Source organism: Mustela putorius, unplaced genomic scaffold (genome assembly GCF_011764305.1).
Source record: "Mustela putorius furo isolate JIRA1106 unplaced genomic scaffold, ASM1176430v1.1 tig00000145_pilon_pilon_pilon, whole genome shotgun sequence".
NCBI lineage: Eukaryota > Metazoa > Chordata > Mammalia > Carnivora > Mustelidae > Mustela > Mustela putorius.
The window spans coordinates 28,313,457-28,329,401 of NW_025421294.1; the positions used below are offsets into that span (position 1 = coordinate 28,313,457).

Genomic DNA, 15,945 nt, shown 5'->3' on the forward strand with positions numbered 1-15,945 from the left:
TGGGGTGAGGAGGAGAGGGACAACCAGATTCCATGCCAAGCATGCAGAGCCAGACTGCAGGGCTTGATGACACAATCATGGTGTGAGCTGAAACGAAGAACGGACACTAAACTGACCGACCTGCCCAAGTGCCCTCTGGACCTACCTTCTTAGAGAGGAAAGAGCACCCACCTGCTGTTAGCAGCCCCTTCCTCTTATTCTGTATCTGGCTGGCCCTTGTCACTGTACTGTCCCAGTCTCTCTGCAGGGTTTAGAGGGCACACAAGGGAACAGGGCAATGGGAAAGGGAGCAGAGGTCTCCTCGGAGAGACAGAACCGGACAGAAATGACCACAGTGCTGCTCAGGGAAGCCACAACCCTCCATCCTTCCTCCCTTTGGGTAATCCAAGACTTTCTGTAGAAACTGTCTTGATGCCAAGACAACCTCAGCGAAAGGGTGCAAGCTGCTGAGGCAATGTGAATACATTCATCCATCACCCATCCTTGGGACACTGGTTCACAGGGCACCTGCTATGCTCAGCCAACGCCGGATCCTGATACCACAGCAGTGAACAAGAGAGAGCACCCACCAGACCACCCACCTTGCCTCATCCCTGCTTTCCTTGTATAAATATACCTATAACTCAGCACTTGCTGTGTCCAAACTACAATGACACATTTGTGTTATCTTCTAGCTTGAGGTACACCTACTGTTTCTGAAATGTGACCTCGAACGGAGCCCAACACAGACACTCTGGTCCTCTCCTACGTAAAATTTATTGGCGAGGATGAGGGTTTGGCTCCCTGCCTCGAAGATACTATTTGGACTAGGCAAAGGACCGGCACGGGCTCCAGTCTTGGGAAACAGAGGGAGAGGTCAATAACCTACTGGTCTGGGGCTTCACTAAACTGCTATCATGGTTGCCTGTCCCCTTGGGGGCACCCCCCTCCCCCTGTCCTGAGCCTTATTCCTAGGACAGCCCCTGGAGTTGGGATTCCCAGTATGAGTCACCAGGTCACCAGGGGCTATGCTAGGAGCACAAGCTCTACTCTTGCAGCATTTGGAGTTTCCCTGGCTCTCTCCCAGGCCAGCCACCCTGATCCTTAGCCTGTGCCAGAAGAAGGGAGTGATGGCCTGGACAAAGGATGCTAGAGGGTCTATCTGCCTGTCCCTCCATTGGCTGACTGGCTGCTTCCTCGTGGCCCTGTGGCACCTGCCCCACCCCCAGCTCTTTTGGACTGAGAGAGCTCCACTTTTTGTCTTTTCATGAGTCATGGTCTTCGAGCTATTGGAAAGGAGATCCCTGTCACAGACTTGGGGTCTCAAAAGCAAGAATCTAGGTAACCCTGCCCACCCAGACTCCAGGCATTGCTTTGGTCTGAAGAGGCCAGGACTCTTCTCACCATTCCAAATTCCCATCCTTCCTGGCTCAGATCCAGGCCCAACCCACAATCACTCCTGGCCTGAGCTGCAAGCCCTGGGGAGAGAAGGAAGTGGCCAACCCCCACAGCCAGCATTCCTCTGTGGTGACTATAGTCTGTGCACTGCCCAACAGCCCCATCTGGAGGGCAGTTCTCAGGGAGCTACAGGGGACTCCCCCCTACAGGGGATGACCCCCCCTAGGCCTCTTCTACTGAGCGGGGGTGGGGGTATCTTTGTTAGCTGGGGCTTGACTGGGGTAGGGAGACAGGAGAGCTGGGCCCAGAGGTCTCCTGGAAGCAAGTCAGAGGGTCACAAGACCTGCCCTACATGCTTCTCACTCCATTTCTTCACTCATTCAGTTAATACGGAGACCCTCTTCTGTTCTAGGCCCTAGTGGGGCAGGGCTGCACACTCCAGGAGCTCCAAGTCATAGAAAGAGGAATCATCCAATAAATAAATAAAGTACATAGAGGGGATCATTTCAGCAATGATAAGAGCTATGGAGGCAATAAAACGAGATGTGACATACACTCAGTGGTATAACTGGAGAGCTCACCCGTTTGAGGGGCCTCCTGATTTCTCAGACTCCACCTGCCCATGCACAGCCCCCTCACCCACTCCCACAGCGCCCCTTCTGTTTGGGGGCTGGGGCAGGTGCATTCAGGTGGGGCTTTTCCGGGACCGGTTTTCCCCAGCTCCTCTTGGAACTTCCAGAGGGCCACTGGCCCTCGACACTGGACGGCCGCCCGTCACCCGCTGCTGCCGCGCGAACCTCAGCGATCCCGGCGCGGTTCCCGGAAATTCCTCGGTTTCCCTGTGGCAGCCGCATTAGCAAGAAACCGAAACCCAGGCCCCGCCCCTCCGGCGCGGCCCCGCAGTACCCGGAGTGGGGGCTGGGGCCCGCGCAGGTGGGCTGGTCGCTTCTGGGCTGCCTAGCCGGCTCCTCCCCACCTGCGGAGCCCGCCTGGCCGCTGCAGCCCAGCGGCTCAGCACACCCACGCCTCCCACAGGATAGCTTCGAGTCCAGCCCGAGTCGCCGGGGCTGCAGCGGACTGCGGAGTGCCCCAAGCGGGGCACGCAACGCGGCCTTCCGCTGCAGCAGTCCAGAGGTGGGCGCCATTTGTGGGCGCCCTACTGTGTGCCCGCCACCCAGTGGGGAGAGAAGGAATGGCAGGGGCATTTACAAAGAGCTCTGCACCCCGAGTGTTGCTAGCTTCATCACGCGGAAGGGGTGGGGGTGATAATGGCATAAATAACAGTTCAGCAGCTTGCCCAAGCTCACGCAGCCTGGAACTGCGGAGCTGGCTGAAAACGCTTAGCCCGCAGCGGGAGGGTGGGAGGGGTGGAGAAGGAAGTGCCCTGGGCTGCGGGCAGGTGAGCTGCCTGGCACGGGTAGGGCAGCCAGCTGGGGAGGGGGAGGGGCGGTCCCAGGCAGCCACCAGGGCGGCACGGCTGGGAGGCTTTGCTTTTCTCCGCCCTCCCTCCCTTTCCAGGAAGCCGGCCGGTTACCCGGACTCACCCCCAGCCGGAGCCGAGCAGGAATGTGGAAGTTAGCCTGAAAGGCTTGTGCCCCCTCCCCAGACACACACACACACACACACACACACACACACACACGCTCAGATCAGGTTGGGGCAGCGCGAGCGTGGGTCACCTGGAAGCGAGGGGCTCCAGATCAGGACTCGGGTTCCCCAGGGCGAAATAAGGGTGCTGCTGCCCCCAGGAAAGTCTAGAATTCTGCCAGGAGCGCTCTAGGCGAAAGACAGTGGGCGCAGGCGCTACCGAACCACCCATTCGTGTGGGGGGCGGGGAGGATGGTGCTTCCAGGCGGAGTCACTCCGGGACTTGGCCTCCAGGCCTGGCCCCAGAGCACCCGCCGCCCCCGGTCCGGGGCCCCACGGGGCGGATGGAGAGCTGAGGCCTCTTTCCTCCCAACCCAGTGTTTATAAGAAATGAAACTGCACAGGGCATCAGCGGCAGCCCACACTGACACCCGCTCCCCCTCCGAGGTTCCGGAACAGTCCACAGCGCTGGAGCGATTCCTGGCCCGCTCTTCCATCGCAGGACCCCCTAGGTGCAACCAGCTGCAGCCTCCCACTCTGTATTTAGGATTTTTGTAAGAGCACAACGCTTATTTGCTGTGTCATACAGCATTTTTGCCAGAGTGTTGAGAGGGGAGGCGCTCGTCTTGAGCCAAACCCGGAGCTGACCCAGAGCAGGAGTGAGATTCATATTTGTTGAATGAATTAAGAAACGACTTTTGTTCTTCCAACTAGGTTCCTTTCAGGCGGGTGATGAGGGCTGGATTCTCCAAGCTTTTCGGTGCTTTGGGACGATTTTATGCCTGACTTGTGTTCTGCACTTCACAGGTTAGGACTGCCTGCCTCCAGGTTTGCTGTCAAAATCGAAATGATGGCTGGAAGGAATTTTGAGGATCTTAGAAAGCCCTCCCTTAGGAGCTGGAAGGCTAGAAGGCATGCTGTGGGTTCATCTGCTTTGGGGACCATGGCTTTCTCGCTGGGTAGCCTGCTCCATAGAGACCCAGTGCCCTCCTACTTTCAAAAACCTGGTGAAAGCCTTGCTGAGTTCTGCACTTCAGAGCTAACTGGAGCCCCACCTCCCCAGGGGGTGAACACTGTGTTCTGAGAGCCCAACGGAGGGAGCTACGGACTGGAATGGTCATGGGGAAGAGGCTCCTATAGGGGTGATATTGACCCCTGCATCCCTATTGCAGAAATCACCTCAAAGGAGGCTCCGCCAACCTAGAAAACTCCAGGGCCTAATACAGTGCAAATTATCCTTATTAAGTAATGGTATGGAGGGAGGCATCTGTGAGTGAGACCAGAGCTAACCCCAGCTAACTCCACCTGCAGATGTGAGGAACCTACTCAGGTAGGTCTCTTGCAGAAAAATGCAGACTTTGTTCTTTAGAAGTTCACCACCCAGGTGGTAAGTGCAGAAAAGGAAGCATGAAAGTTAAGAACTAGGGGTTTACAAGGCAGGGAAGGAATTTGGTCTGGCAGCAGCTTTGGGGGTTCTTCCTAGAGGACCATGAATTTCCTCTGGGCCCAGAAATGGAGACTGACACTTTGTGTGTTGTATGGGGAGAGGAAGGGGGGTGGGGATGAGACTGAGAGGGGTGTGTGTGTGTGAGTGTTGCCAAACACCAGAGGAAGATAGGGATGAGGAGCAAATGGAAGGAGCAAAGACATGAAGGGAAAGATAGTGTGTTCAAAGAACAGAAATTCAGTGAGAGGTTTACGCACTACTGTTAATACATGTCATTTTGCTCACGTTTTACCATTTAGGAAGTTTGACAGTCTATCCAATTTCATCTTCATAATAATTAGGAGAGATAGGCAGACTGTCTCTTTTACAGAGAATACAGAGAGAGGCCCAGAGAGGAACAGTAACTTGCCTAGGGCCACACGGCAAGTGACAAAAGCACATGAACCCAGGCTTTCAGACCCAAATCCTGTGTTCTTTCCACTGCTCTCTAGTTTCTGCCAAGGGTAGGGGAGCTGGGGGAGATCAGGTTGGTATCAACCTGATTACCTGGGAAATTAGAGTGAGCAGCGACCTGAATGTGGGGCTAAGGAGTCTCGGGAAAACTGAGAAGCTCCTGGTGGACCCGAATTTTTAGGGGATCAAACAGAGTTAGGCAGATCATCCTAGTGCAGAGGCATCTAGAGGGGCAGGCCCGCCCTGGAGGGAGGGAGGCCTGAGGATAGGCTGTAGCAGTAACAGTCTGGTCCTGGTATGTGAAAACACAAGGATGCAGGGAAGAAAGATCTGGAGGACCAGGTGAGGCAAAGAAGGGAGGAGGATAGGAAAAGACTTTAACCAGGAAGGAGCTGGAATTAGGATAAGAGAAAGCTGCTAGGGTTAGTGTAGAAAGGGGAGGGAGGCCAAGAGTTTTGCTTGTGTCTCTGTGAATCTGTGGATAGGGCTGTAGTGTAGTGTCCAAAAGGCAACCAGAGCTTGTGTTTGGAGGCTAACTTTCCACAGGGGATGGTTGAAATGACAGAAGATGAGTATTTTGAGTCAGAGAGGACTAAAGGCCTGGCCTTGAATTACTAAGAAAAACCTAGGGAAGGCTCTGTTTTGCTTAGCATCATAGGAAATGTGTGATACATTTTAGAATGGATTCAAGAGCTGTTACAACAAAAATTTGGGACACTTAACCGGGGTGTTTTATTTCATTGACTGGTAGTGTAGCACCCTTGATCATGATAAGCAGATTCCTACAGGCTTCAATATCAAAAAAGAATCCCTAGACTTAGAAGTTAAAAAGAAAAAAAGGTCAAACACCCCTTCAAATATGTAAATGACAATTTCATCAGTAAATTCTAACATTGGGGAATTTCTCCTAAGCAAAAAAATTGACATGGGCAAGATTTAGCTACACAGTGTTGTCTGTATTAGGAAAATATGGAAATAACCTAAATATCCTACAACAGGAGATTAATCAGTAAGTTTTTATTTATCCTTATTACAGAATAAAATATACCATTACAAATTGTATTGTAGAAGTACACTCCATGACATGGAAAGATATACAGATACAGATTATTATCTGTGAATTAAAATAAAGTTCTTGTTTTAAAGCACTTTTTACAGGCTCCTATTGCCTTTAAAGGGTCATTCTGATCAATTTATGAGACACATGAGGTGCAAACTTCCTTTCCCTGATCTCATTTTGAATTTTCCATTCACTATATCAGGTTCTTAGAGACAGGACAAGCATCCATTTGCTGCATAGAGAACAGACTTCACAACTCAGGAGATGCCTGCTTTCTGCTCTTCTGGCTCCAAAGGTCTTGATTTCTGTAGTGGGTTACCACTCCATCTGCCATTTAAAGCACCCCAACACTTCTATGCCTTGCTGGGCTTCTGGGTCTTCCATTTTTCTTAACAGCCATCTAGGCTCCTTCCTTGCAGTTCCTCCTGCCTTTTTGCCTCTCTAAGTGACTGTACCCACCGCTCTCTGGGAAACCGCTCTGACCCATTCTTGCTGGTGTCTTGGGAACCAAGCTTCATGTTATCATAGCATCAGATTCTAGTGCACCAGAATTGGATTAACCCATCCATTTCCTCTGTGGGAGGGAGTCAGTAGAGTGACTGACAGGTGGAATGCTGCATCAACGAGTCTATTTATAGCCTGCACCATTGCAACTGGGTGCTGCTGCTGTGAAGGGAGAGCGGGGTGAGGGGAATTACAGGGCCAGCCCAGCCTAGGGGAGCAATTGACTTCTGAGTCAGCAGCTTTGGGGAAGGTGAGGAAGGAACATGCTGGGCCAGAGTTCTGGATGGAAAATGAACACTCAGTCCAGTCTCTAGGAGTACAAGTGGGGCAAGGTCTATTTTAAAGCACAAGAGTTAAGTAGTTGCCCTTCCCAAGAGCCTGGGACCTGGGTTCCTCAACTCTTTGGCCACATCCATGGCCTTGACCATCCCTAAGCAATTTCCCCCATGCTGCCCAGAATCTCTCTGCTGAGGACCCCAGGCAATACCAATGCAGCTAAGAAGGAGCTCCCAATGCAAGGGCCATGTGAGGCTGTGTAGGTGGCCTAAGGCTGGAGTGCTAGCAGGAACAAGGCTACCCAAGCCCTACCACAACTCAACAGTCGAGGCTTCTCTGAAATCCTTCCTTTCCCTAAAGTCCCCTGAATGGCAGTTCCAAGGATGTAGACCCACAAGAGGGGGAGGTGCCTCTTTGCCATTGTTAGTCTCTGGGCAGGGACCTCAAAAGCCGCGAGCACCTGCTGTCCCCAAGTGCGGCAGGGTGTTTTACAGACATAATTTCTCCGTCGCTGTAAACCAGCGAGATTGGGCTTCTTATTTTATACTTGAGGAGACTGAAGTTCCCAGTCCCATGTCAGGTGCACCTACAGCGACCAACCGTTCCTCTCTTCCGGCAGCCCCAGGCAGGACCCAAGGCAGCACCCCAGGCAGATTACGCTTTCCCTTACTTCGTCAATGGAGGTGAGTGCCCTAGAGGTGGGTCACCGCTCGAGAAGGGGGAGTATGAGGGCCCAGGCCCTTCTTTCTCGGCACAGCATGAGCAGGCTTGAGGAACCAGGCTAGTTTACAGGGATTCAATCCCGGTAAGTTCACCCTGAAGAGGACGGCAGGTGCCCGGGTAACCACCTCACCTGCGCTCAGAAGACTGAAGTCCCCCACCCCCAGGAGAGGAGGGTGAAGAGTTGGCCACAGGATCAAGCAGGCTGGGAGAATACGGAGTGAGGGGAGTAACTGCGGGCCGGGGGCCTTCGGCTTTCCAGGACAGCTTTCTCCCGGGCTAGCTGGGGTGGGGGTGGAGTGGGAGCGGACGGGGCGGGCCCGCGGTCGCCCCAGGGCGGCGGCGCCGGGCCGGAGGGGGTGGGGAGGAGCAGCCGCCCTGTACTTCCCCTTCGCCGCTAGCTCTACAACAGCCTGATTTCCCCGAAATGATGGGGCGGCACCGACCAATAGGCGCCCTCGCGGCTCTTTAGGAGGCGGGGCCGGGCCTGGGTTGGGGGAATCCCGCTAAGTGTTTAGATTTCTCGCCGGCGCCGCTGCCCCGGCAGAGCGCGCCACTCCTTCGTCGAGGCAGGACGTGCGCCTAAACCCGGTCGAGCAGAGGCCAGCAGGAGCTGTGCCAAGCCAAGGCCAGCCGTGCCCAACGGCCCCTCGACCCAGGCATCCTCTGCCTTCCCGCGCTACCTCCCGGAACTGCGCTCCCGGCGCGGACACAGCTGCCCCAGCCGCGCCAGGACCTTCGGGCGCCGCCGCTGGATAGCGCCCGCTGCAGAGGTGAGCCCGCCTTCGCTGCGGGGGGGACCGGTGGCGTCGAACAAAGGCGCGCAGGGCACCAGGAAGTGGGGGCCGGCAACCCTAGCCGGGAGAGTCGCGGGCGCGCGGCGTTGCCTGGGCCCCCGCGCGGTCTCGGGAGGGCGCTGGAGGAGCGGCGAGCGGCAGCGCGGGGAGGGCGGGCCGCGCGGCGTGGACCGCCCACGAGCCGAGGTTGCCGGCGCCCTGCCGCTGTCGCAGATCTCTGTGCGCGGAGCCACCCGGCCTTCTGGGTGGCTCGGTAGGTTTGTCGCGCGCATCCGTGAGCGGTGCCGGGGACTTGAGTGTACGTCCGCGCGTGGGCGCCCGGTGCCCCTCGCGCGGGCTTTCCGCGGTCCCAGCTCTGCGCCCAGGCCTTAGGTTTCTGGCCGTAAGTGCAGGTGTTGGGGGCTGGGGCTTGATGCCCTGGATGGCTGGCGGACCTGCTGGGGCTTTGGAAGAGGCGCCACAGGTGTTCCTTTGGCTACCAAGCGGAGGAAAGGAGCAGGGCCGGAGGGGTACCTTGTCTGGAGCAGCGTAGATTAGATGGGGGTGGGGTGGGGGTGACGGGTAGAGTGCGGGGTGACTGCCTGCCACTAGGGAAGGTGCACAGCTAGTGGTAGTGGCAGAAACTCAAGTAGGGGAATTTATTGGCATCAACCAAAAGGAGCCTCTCCCTTCCCAAAGGATTTAAATTTGGGAGGAAAGTTCTGGTATTAAGATATCTGTGTATTTTATCTGTTTTTCCTGCACATAAATCCTGAAACTATCACTTGCATTCCTGTCTCCTCCCAAGAGTGTTTAGAGGAGTGTGGGGGAAGGGGCTTAAGTGTTTTTGCCCAAGATGTTGAAAATATTTAGAGGGCAGTTTTATAACGGTGAAAGCCCCTTCCCCCATGATTGTAGTACTTGGTACTTGGTGGAAGGCATAGGAAAGTAACTGAATGACCTTGGAGGGGTGGGGGTAGGGGTGGTGGTAGGGGTGGTGATAGATGGCCGGCAAGTAGTGCCTAAGGGGCTGCTCTACAGACTCCAAACCAGAGCCTCTGTTTTCTCTTTACAGCCAACATGCCCATCACTCGGATGCGCATGAGACCCTGGCTAGAGATGCAGATTAATTCCAACCAGATCCCAGGGCTGATCTGGATCAATAAAGTGAGTGTAACCTTTTGGGTTTTTCTGCTGCTATTTTAACACATGTTCTTTGGGGGACCAAGGGTTCAGATACAGCTCAAAAAGGGAAGTGATGGGGAGGAGGCAGATGTGCTTCCCAGTGGGTCCTGCGTGCAGGGGGGATGCAAGACCCAGCCTTGGACTGCACTTAAGCAACTTCTGCCTTCCTTTTTCGGAGTGGAGGAGGCACTCACCTGAGGGCACTGACAGTTTCTAGCAGCAGGACCCTCCCAGCATCTGCAGAGTCAGAAGTTCTGATCTCTTCTGAGGGACACTACAAACACACAGCATCCTACAGGGTTCCCGGAAGCTAGGAGACAGAGAAGTGGGCACTAGTGACAAGAAGAATGGCTGGTTCAGCAGCAGACCCAAAAATTAACCTTGCACCATTGGCCCAGGCCCAGGAAACTTTATGCTGGTGCACAAACGGCAACACAGACCCTGCAGACTTAGTAGTAATAATAATATTAATAACGATAGTTCATGCTTAGGGTACACTCCCAACAAGCAAGTGTGACACTGTGCTAAGTCTTTCACTTATATTGCATCACTGAGTCCTCACAGTAGCCCTGTGAAGTAGATCCTATTAGTGTCTCCATTTTCACATAAGGGAACTGAGGCACTGAAAGGTAGACAGTGAGTTCACAGAAGAAGTGATAAAGCCAAGATTTGAACCTGAATAGTCACACTCAAAAATCCATAGCGTTAACCACCATCATGACAAAAGTGGGGCTTATTCTTTATATTTGTCACTGTGATTTCTCATTTCACAGAGACCAGTGAGGGACCAAGAGGTATTGTGACAGTGCCAGTGTCACACAGGTAGTCAGCATCGAAGACTGGCAGAGGGCTCCCCTCAGGTATATGGCCAGGACCCCCTGTGTAGGAGCCAGTGGTCCCAGGTGTCCTAAGCAGTCCTGTATGATGGATGGAGCCCTCTCTTCCATGTTGGTGCTGAAAGCCAGAGAGCATCCCAACGTGCTCTGTGTGTGTCCCACACATCTGTAACATGCAGAGGAAGACCTTTGCTGAGCTGATGTTGCCATAGCTCTTCAGAACCCAGAGTCCCTACTGAGAGATTGAGAGCTATACAGTTGTCTGTTTAAGCCATTCTCAGGATGGGTCAACCCAAGCCAGATGTCAGGGTGAAAAGGGGAAGTCAAACTTTTCCCAGACTTGGGGGGCTGGGCAGACTCATGCAAAAAGCCTGTGGCCTCTGAGATGACACAGTCTTGTATATATGTGTGTGTGTGTGCCGTTCAGGAGGAGATGATCTTCCAGATTCCATGGAAGCATGCTGCCAAACATGGCTGGGACATTAACAAGGATGCCTGTCTGTTCCGAAGCTGGGCCATTCACACAGGTGTGTGCCCTGGTCTCCAGCCCTGAAGGGTCCAGGGAAGAGACAAGGGGAGTCACTTCTGTTAACACAGAGGTTCTTTGTTGGGGTCTCTGAGTTCCCGAGACTGTGTACAGAATTGGGAGTAAGGAGGGGGCGGACTTGTATTTCTGGGGGGAAGAGGTCCATCATTTCACCAAGTTCTTAAAGGAACTTGTGAAGTCAATATCTTAGAAAGTATGATTTCAAGGAGTTCGTGGCTGGTTGAAAGCTCCCCCTGGCACAAGCACTTGTGAGCTGGGATACTGAAAGAGACCCAGGTCTTTCATTTTCTTGATGATCACCAAGGTCCTGACCCAAGGCCCATAGAGTTAGCAGCCTCCTTTTATCCTTGAGGGTTGGGGCTCTTGGTCCATCTCAGATCAGTCAACATGCCTATCAGGAACTGTTCTTTGATGCCTGCTCTTTGTCCACTCCTGTGTTTGGAAATATCAGATAAACCCTAGTCCCTACTTGCTCTCTGACTGCTGACAGCCCAAGCAAGGAGACTGGTCATGTTATAGCACCAGTACAGCACTTTAGGACATATGGGCCCTCTAGTGCTTCTGGCTGGGCCCTTTGGAGAGGCCTGCTGAATGTGTCTGAGCTGAGCCTGGGCATTTGAGAACTCCTGAGGCCTGCAGATGGTCACTCAGGAATACTGGCTGTTTGGCCAGTGTGGGTCTCTGGCAGTATGACAGCTCAGGGCTACTCTTGTCTTCCCCCTCCCAAGCCAGGGGGCAGCTGAAGATCCCCACCTATGGCCCTGATAGTCCTCTTCCCTCTTCTGCCCACTAGGCCGATACAAAGCAGGGGAAAAGGAGCCAGATCCCAAGACATGGAAGGCCAACTTTCGCTGTGCCATGAACTCCCTGCCAGACATTGAGGAAGTGAAGGACCAGAGCAGGAACAAGGGCAGCTCAGCCGTGCGGGTCTACCGAATGCTCCCGCCCCTCACCAAGAACCAGAGGAAAGGTAACCAAGAGCTCTGGGTCTTTGGGTAACAATTAGGGAGGGGGGTAGGGAGGAGGTGAGAAGGGCTGCTGGGGCTGATGTGCCTGTCCCAAGACTGACAGCCTATCTACTTCACAGAGAGGAAGTCCAAGTCCAGCCGAGATGCTAAGAGCAAGGCCAAGAGGAAGGTGAGTGTGGTCCTAAGCTGCTAGTCTTTGGTCTCCTGGGAGTCAGAGTGGGCAGGGGAAGAAATGCCACAGCAAGCCTAGGCCTGAGCGCCTCCCTCCCTTTGCAGCCATGTGGTGACTCCAGTCCTGATACCTTCTCCGACGCACTCAGCAGCTCCACCCTGCCCGATGACCACAGCAGCTACACCGCCCAGGGCTACATAGGGCAGGATTTGGAGGTTGAGCGGGACCTAACTCCAGGTGAGCTGGGCTGGTTCTGGCATGAGAGCACATAGGTCATGGGGATGGCTCCTTCTCTTGGGTCTAGGGGGCATTGTGCTTGAGGACAGTAGCCAGTTGGAGCAGGCAGCAGGGCCAGGGCTGCTGGGTGTCCTGCAAACTGAGAAAGCCCACAGTTCTGACCTGCGGTTTCTCCTGTTCTTCAGCACTGTCCCCATGTGCCGTTACTAGTACGCTCCCTGACTGGCACATCCCAGTGGAAATTGTGCCGGATAGCACCAGTGACCCCTACAACTTCCAGGTGTCACCCATGCCCTCCACTTCAGAAGGTATGTGCTTTTGAGGGCTGCCTGCCTGCCTCTTGTTTGGGTCCTGGGAAGGGTTCCCTGAGGGAGAGAGGATGGATGCTCAGAACTCCACCAGGCACTGACGGAGCTGACTGTGCTGGAGAAAAGAGAGAGGTAGCTGGGGGCTGCACTTTGGTCTCTGATGGCTAGTTTTCCTGCCTCCTCTGCAGCCCAGTCTCTGAGGGTGAGGAAGGAAGCAGGGGGGGAGGGTGGGAAGAGGTGTGGCTTCGAGGTTCGGGAGGCTGAGTCACTAGGACTGTGTCCTGTTCTGGCATCTCTGTGGTCGCAGATGTCTGCTGGGAGGCCAGTGTGTGTGCGTGCATGAAAGGTGAGGGCACTGGTCGTGCCCGAGCTGCAGGGCTGAGCCATTCTCTCTGCTCTTCCCACCCACAGCCACAACTGATGAGGATGAAGAAGGGAAATTAACTGAGGACATCATGAAGGTAAAGCCCATTCTTCCCTGGGCACTCTTTCAAAGTGGCTGCTTAGGAAAGAGAAAGCCACTCAGAGCCTACAAATCAGAGGGCATAGGCAGCGGCTCCTGTGACTGGACTGCTTGCATAGTCCCACAGGTGTCCCACCTATGGTGCCCTCCTTGGCTACTGGGAGAGACACCGTGGAAGTGAGGATAGGAGGGAGGCATGTTCTCTGACCAGCTGCCCAGGAGCAAAGCTCCAGAGCCTGAAAGAGTGCTGAGTCAGCCACTCTCTGCACCAGGTCCCTGGCCTGCATCCTCTGCCCCAGCACACCCCAGGCCTGCTGCCCCGCTGGTTAGGGAGTGCACGTTAGGTTTTCATAATCAGCCTTTGGGATCTGTAATCTGATGGGGTTTATTCCCTTTTTCTTTTTTTTTTTTTTAAAGCAAATTATTCTCCAGTTTTTTTTTCTTTCTTTCTTTATTTTTTTTTTTCCTTCAGTTTTAAAAGTGAATATAAAAACATTTTTGCAGTAGTTATACCCAGGCTCTGTTTCATCGGCATAGAAAACTTGAAACATAGCTGTAGCTCTTTATCTCCAGGTTTTCTAGACATCTTTTCTTGAGTCATGATGCTGCCCATTGCATTAAGCCACATTCCCAATTGGTATGTCCTTCTCCCCCAGTTGAGGGGGAAAGTCTTGGAGATTCTGTGCCAGAGGGTAAATGTGGGAGTGGGAGTCCAGGGCAGACCCTCCCTTCCCAGGCCTCTTCCTAGCCTCATTCCACAACTTCATCCACCTGAGAATGTGCAAAGGGCCAAGGGTATGAGACTGGCAGGGAAGCTTTGGCTCACTGAAGGCAGGGCCAGAGGATGAGTCTGCACTGGAAGTAAGCTGATGGCTTCTTGCTCCTCTGTCCATAGCTCTTGGAGCAGACGGGGTGGCAGCCAACAAACGTGGATGGGAAGGGGTACCTGCTCAATGAACCCGGGGCCCAGCCCACCCCTCTCTATGGAGACTTCAGCTGCAAGGAGGAGCCAGAAGTTGACAGCCCTGGAGGTAAGAAGTCCCTGGAGCTAAGGATTTCTCCAATAAGGGAGAAGTTTGCAGGGGGTGGGAAAAAGGTGGGGGACTGGGCCAGGGAGCAGCAGAGGCAAACCACCTTTCTTAAACGCTTCTTGTGAATTGGCTGCTGCTCCCAAGTACTTAGATTTGCCTAAAGATGAGGGGGGCTTACTGCTGTGGGTGGACAGTAGAGGCAGCTGTGTCTGTGGCCGGGATAGGCTGAGGGGGCGGGAGAACACACCTGTCTTCATCCTCCATCCTCATACAGCCTTCTTCACATCTTCTAGGGTATATTGGACTGATATCTTCAGATCTGAAGACCATGGACCCCAACTGGCTGGAGGGCCTGTTGCCCCCAGTCAGGCTGCCCTCTATCCAGGCCATTCCTTGTGCGCCGTAGCTGGGCCCCAGCCCCCTTTTACTCCCCTAGGCAAGCAGGACCTGGCATCACGGTAGCTGTGATGCAGAGAAACAGGACTCCTGTGGGCTCCTTGACATGGCAGAGTGTTACTCCACTGCTGAGCAGGGATGGGGCCTCCCTCCTTAGGATAGTGACCTCTTGCAGTCAGTCATGCCATGGTCTGGGCTTATCTTGCGGGGTAAAGCTGGCCCTGGCTCCTGGGAAGATGGGGTTCTGAGAAGGACGTGTCAGGTGGAGGTCTCAGAGAGGAGTCAGCCTCCAGCTTTTCCCTCTAAGCCCAGCTGCTGAGAGAGGGTCTCACTGTCACTGAGGTGGCCCAAGGGAACAGACCAGTGACCTCAGAAAAACACAGCGCTGACCCCAGGGCTGACTCTGCACTAAGAGACGATTGCACTAAGTGAATCCTGTTCCCAAAGAACCCCCCTCCCTTCCCAGCTGAGCCCTAGGGACTGTTCCAAAGCCAGCGAAATGTGAAGGAAAACAGGGCCCTGCAGGACAGTGCTCCCTCAGCCTCAGAGGAGCTCTGTCCTATTCGGGCTGAGGGGCTTGGGAAAAAAAATGGCACTTTTTCTGGTGGACCTTGCCACTTTCCTGATCAAGGTGTACACTAACGACTCCCCCAAGCTCTCAGCCTTGCATTTATTTATATCGTGCCTTGCCCTGCGCCCACCTGCCCCCCTCAGGCAGGCCCCAGCAGCCCTCAGCAGGCCCTGGGAGGGAAGTGTGAGCGCCTTGGTGTGATTTTTAAAATTGGAAATACCATCTAATCACTAAATCATGTGTGACCACATACATACATGTGTGTAAATATGTACATTTGTCTTTTTATAAAAAGTTAATTGTTTATAAAGGGTGTGGCCTTTTATTTAGAGATAAACTGCAGATGGTTTTACTTTTGATAGTGACATTCTGAAGAACTCATTCTGGGCATCCTGCCTGCACCTGACTCGGGGTGAGCAGTGACACGCACCTATTGCAGAAACCTTGAGTTATGTTCACAGAGAAGGTGACAGGAAGAGGGGACAATCCTAGCATACAGACATGCTCATATAGATGCAGTCTATAGATGCAGTCACTTGCCCTTGGCTTTATAGCCAGGCTGTGAGTTGAACTGGGGCTCCAAAGCCTAGAGAGTGTTAGGTTTTGAGTTCTGAGTACCTTGCCATAAACTTTATGTCCTACTAAACTCAAATCCAAGTGTATTCAGATGCTACTTCAAAAAAGTTAACACCCGGTACTGGCCTGGTCATGGACAACCACCACAGACACCAGCCCAAAACTGGTTCCGGAGGCCCGTTGTGCTAGGCATTACTGATCTAGTTCTGGACATGTCCTTTCTCTACACTGTCCACTATAGTAGGCAGTAGCAAAGTCACATATGTCAACTGAGTGCTGGAAATATGGCCAGTGCAATGGAGCAACTGAATTCTTAATTAAAATGCAAATAGCCCCAGGTGGACAATGGCTACCACATTGGACAGTACAGATAGATACTGGATTGGGGACAAATCTGAGAAGCAGAGCTGGGGTGGCTGGTGGACACTAGGGACGGACTTGGGGCTATTTACCTG

General features: G+C 53.7%; 2 protein-coding genes across 10 annotated transcripts in view; one reads left to right on the plus strand and one right to left on the minus strand.

Moving 5' to 3' along the window:
* The window catches only part of RAD50 (RAD50 double strand break repair protein), a 219,173-nt gene that overhangs the window by 129,245 nt on the left and 73,983 nt on the right, over window positions 1–15,945 (minus strand). For 2 of the 9 annotated variants that reach the window (XM_013052520.2, XM_013052516.2), the window contains exon 4: window positions 9,580–9,695. The exons of 3 other annotated variants lie outside the window; for them this stretch is intronic. The gene's annotated coding sequence lies outside the window, so the exon portion shown is untranslated. Of the gene's footprint in view, window positions 1–3,056; window positions 3,309–9,579; window positions 9,696–15,945 lie in introns of those variants that run through there. 4 more of the 9 variants (XM_013052519.2, XM_004745012.3, XR_006605369.1 and 1 more) reach the window with 3 other exon arrangements.
* IRF1 (interferon regulatory factor 1) lies at window positions 7,968–14,587 on the plus strand. Its single transcript, NM_001310203.1, is given in 10 exon segments — window positions 7,968–8,197; window positions 9,276–9,367; window positions 10,649–10,748; window positions 11,562–11,738; window positions 11,856–11,905; window positions 12,013–12,145; window positions 12,331–12,453; window positions 12,865–12,914; window positions 13,812–13,947; window positions 14,241–14,587. Coding segments are annotated over 9 exon segments (969 nt in total). The 5' UTR covers window positions 7,968–8,197; window positions 9,276–9,280; the 3' UTR covers window positions 14,354–14,587.